The sequence below is a fragment of the Electrophorus electricus genome, chromosome 11 (genome assembly GCF_013358815.1).
Source record: "Electrophorus electricus isolate fEleEle1 chromosome 11, fEleEle1.pri, whole genome shotgun sequence".
In the NCBI taxonomy this organism is placed as follows: Eukaryota; Metazoa; Chordata; class Actinopteri; order Gymnotiformes; family Gymnotidae; genus Electrophorus; species Electrophorus electricus.
This window is the reverse complement of record NC_049545.1, coordinates 24,633,671-24,637,294: the sequence shown is the minus strand read 5'-3', so window position 1 is coordinate 24,637,294 and position 3,624 is coordinate 24,633,671. Positions and strand designations below refer to the sequence as shown.

The 3,624-nt window shown below is 47.3% G+C and overlaps 1 protein-coding gene across 3 annotated transcripts in view; it reads left to right on the top strand.

Moving 5' to 3' along the window:
- Window positions 1-1,902: 1,902 nt before the first annotated feature.
- Window positions 1,903-3,624, top strand: part of galntl6 (polypeptide N-acetylgalactosaminyltransferase like 6) — a 154,604-nt gene continuing 152,882 nt past the window's right edge. Inside the window, exons 1-2 of one of the 3 annotated variants that reach the window (XM_035531306.1) lie at window positions 1,903-2,221; window positions 3,154-3,378. In XM_035531306.1, coding sequence (XP_035387199.1) covers window positions 3,235-3,378 — 144 coding nt within the window. In that variant the 5' untranslated portion in view covers window positions 1,903-2,221; window positions 3,154-3,234. Of the gene's footprint in view, window positions 2,222-2,523; window positions 2,875-2,903; window positions 3,045-3,153; window positions 3,379-3,624 lie in introns of those variants that run through there. The other 2 variants (XM_035531305.1, XM_035531307.1) reach the window with 2 other exon arrangements.

Sequence of the window (3,624 nt, the reverse complement as noted above, 5' to 3'; positions counted from 1 at the left end):
CACTCTTCATACAGGGTTTGGTCATTTCTAATGGATGGATGAAATCAATCATAGTAATGCCAGAGAAGATGTTATAGTTGGCCTTATCATATTTCAAATATCAAAAAATCATTTCCATCTTTTAAAAATAAAACCTTTTAGCTCATTTTTGTTAAGGGTTTGCAGTTCGTCGTCACTCTCTGTATTTAATGTTTCTGCTCAAATTTGCTTTAGAAAGTGGGACAGTGAATATACACTATGCACTTTCTAAGACGATGACGAGTTCTGCACCTCCTGTACAATGATTCTCTGCTCTTCTACGTAGACATTGAAGTCTACAGAAACATTAGCACTGGTTGCTTTCATTTCTCCCCCACACAGGGCACTTCAGGCTTCACTGCTAAACTAACTGCTCTCCTAGCATGAAAACGCAATAGGCAAGGCAAACCCGATTCCTGGTGGTCTGTGGATGCAGTCGGAGGACAGATCAGTATGCAGGAGACGTGTTCAGCATCTGATGTACAACTGGAGTGTGGTATTGTAGCACATGAAGTACTCTTCTCCACTCAGGTTTATACTGCTCATGTGTTATAGAAGTTAAGTAAACTCTTGTATGAGACTTAAATACTTCAGTAGAAGGCATCTTAATTTCTGAGTTATACAAGAAATAAAGCATCAGAAAATGAGCACAAAACCAGCTACACTGTGGTGCTGACTGTGGTCCTGACTGACTTTGGTCCTGATTGACTGTGGTCCTGACTGACTTTGGTCCTGATTGACTGTGGTCCTTGCTGACTGCGATCCTTGCTGACTGTGGTCCTGACTACCTGATCTGGTTCTGTATCTGGGTCCTTGTGTAAAAACCTAACAGACATCCAAAAACAGGAATCCACTCCTGACTGTTCAGTGTGACAGACGTCTCTGCTCTGGATTTTTTCAAGCATGCACTGGCAGTCTTCAGAGGAAGCTCAGTCTCAACTTGTGATGTGATATGTAGAAATAAACTACAGCCTGATCACAGCCAGAAGTCCAATTTCAGAACAACTTCAAAGAACAAAGGTCTGGTAATCAACACTTTCCCAGATGATGTGTTAAAGTTTTGTATTTGAATGGAAAAATATATTTGTTCCATTTTAATTAAAATGGGCCCCTGAAAGGCTAGCTCTAAAATACCAATATAGTCTTCATCATTTACAAGTTAGGTCAGGGTTTAGTCAATAGCTGCACAATTGCTAAATTCATTTTCTAGGCTGCACAGTGCACATGCTGTCACCGAGCAGGGCGAATGGGGAAAGCACGCGGCGCTGTATGCAGTGAGCTGTCCGTGGTGTAAACATACGGCCAGATTGCGTCTTCATCTGTCAGAAGCCTGCACGAGGTAGTCTTGTTTTCTCGATAGCAGTAACACCTGTTATTTTTAAGTGGTTTGTCTAGAGCAACGAAACCTTTGCCAACGTTTACAGGTGCTGCCATGTATCCATCTACTCGTCTATTAGTTTACCAAGAAGGAGACTCGTGTTGTGCTTGTTTGTAGCTCTGTAACGCCTATGACGTCACGTTTTCATGACGTCACGTTCTCATGAAATAGCCTCAAAATGACAGTGAGCTCATACAATGCAAGTCATATTATACGTAAAGTTTTGGCTGAGGGTCAATGAACTTGGTTCCTGAGTTCAGTAAAATAACTCCTGCGTGAGGTGTCCATGTTAACATATGGTGGGAGTGTCACCACCCACTCAGGATATGTGCCAGTACGTCACTGGCAGCCCACGAAGTTGCGTCGTTACGCTTTGCCGAGCAGGCCACGAACACTAGCCCCCTCTGTCGGTGGTCTCGGAAACTGAAACTCAAGCCATATCCACATATTGATTTGCTCTTCATTCGGAATATCAAGGGACAATAGTTCCTATAGCTTTGCGATTACTGAAGCGGTTTGCTGCTAGGCCATTCCCTAAAGCAGCCTGTCGCTTCATTAAAACGGTTCTGCCGTGTCCTTCTAACCTTCCTTCTCAGCGATCGTGACTTTGAGTTTTTAAACAAATGCAGGAACCGCTTAAAAAAAACCCACATGCCTCCAGATGCAACTCTCAGCCTGCAAACAAGCAGCATCCTTCAGAAGGAAAACAAATATATATATAGGACGCATAAAAAAGAATAAATAAAGGCGAGCAGAGAGCATGAATAAAATAACTCTGAAAATCTGATATAGCGAGATGCAATTTTAGGAGGTGTAGCGCCAGAGGTGAGTAAACTTCCAGCGAGTGTGTGTGTGTGTGTGTGTGTGTGTGTGTGTGTGAGTGAATGCTGGGCTATTGTTTGAAACTTTTTTTAAAAACCGTCTGCATGTATTTAAAGCCACATATTCGTAATTGGTAAAAGGTGAACATCCTCATTCCAACACCACGTTACACCTTCGTCAGTAAGAATCAGCGTGCGGAGATCAGCATGCGATCTAAGCATCTCACGAGCAGCCCGGGGTCACCTGCGCCTCCGTGCCGGTGCCACGGCTGTAGCTCGCGCATCACTCGCGTGGGGAGAATCGCTTACGTGGGGATGTTTGCACACTGACGCGGAGCGGGCTGCACGTGGTTTACAATCGCAGTGTGTGTTTGTGCATATATCCGAAACTACGGGAAGTCGGGCGACGACGGCGGAATCTCCGGTCGCGAGCCCCGTGTACGTGAAATGCATTTCACAAAGGCTGTCGCACAAACCCCAGTGAAGAGCGCGAGACCATTTCAAACAGTCGCACGAGCGCATAGCCACTGACGAAGGCGTTATGCTCGTCGTTTTTCAGGAATTTTCCGCGTCGGAAATGTGCAGTTATCACCGCAGCGACAGAGACACGCGGATTACTGAACAGCGCGTGTGTCACCATGCAGACGCGCCTCTACTGTAAGTCGCTTGGATTCACGCTCTCTGTCTTCGCTCCTAATTTACGGGTTTTGTGGGTTTGTCTTCTGGCTGTAAGATGGAGTACTGAGTGCCGCGCGCTGCTGCCCGGCTGCTCGAGGCAGTGAGGTGCATACCGCGCGGTCTGGGGGACATGCGGGGCTGGCATTAAAGTAAGAAAGGCTAGAGACGGCGCCACGCGCCGCGCTTTTCCGCCCGTTTGAGGCGCTCGGTTAGCAGGTTGATCCCGCTCAGGTCTGTGCCTCCCTCTCCCTTTTCCAGGTGAAAGTTTGTGCTTCGTTTGGCACGAGCTGGACTAACCTCTCTGTACAACTGGATTTCCGTGTCACTCGCGCCTTCGCAATGAAGAGGCGGCAGAAGCGCGCGCTGCAGATGGCCTTCTTGTTCATGGCAGCGTTGATCTTCCTGCCGAACGTGGGTCTGTGGTCACTGTACAGAGACAAGCACCTGCTGAAGACGCACGAGGCTGGCGAGGCTGGGGAACAGGTGAGTGGCCGTGGCAGGTGCAGGTATCCATTTAGTGGCCTTGGGCGCGAGACAGACATGCACGCAGAGCTGGCTGCCCAACTGTTCCAGAGGGTGCTGTTAACTTTCAGACTGGGCGAGCGCGTTTTCTAAGACTACAGTGCCGTTTACATGGTGTCGTTCATATGGGATTGTAATCAGACGCTTTCTTTCGGTTGCGTCCACGTTTATTTATCGTCTTACTTCAGAATGCATCACCCGTGACCC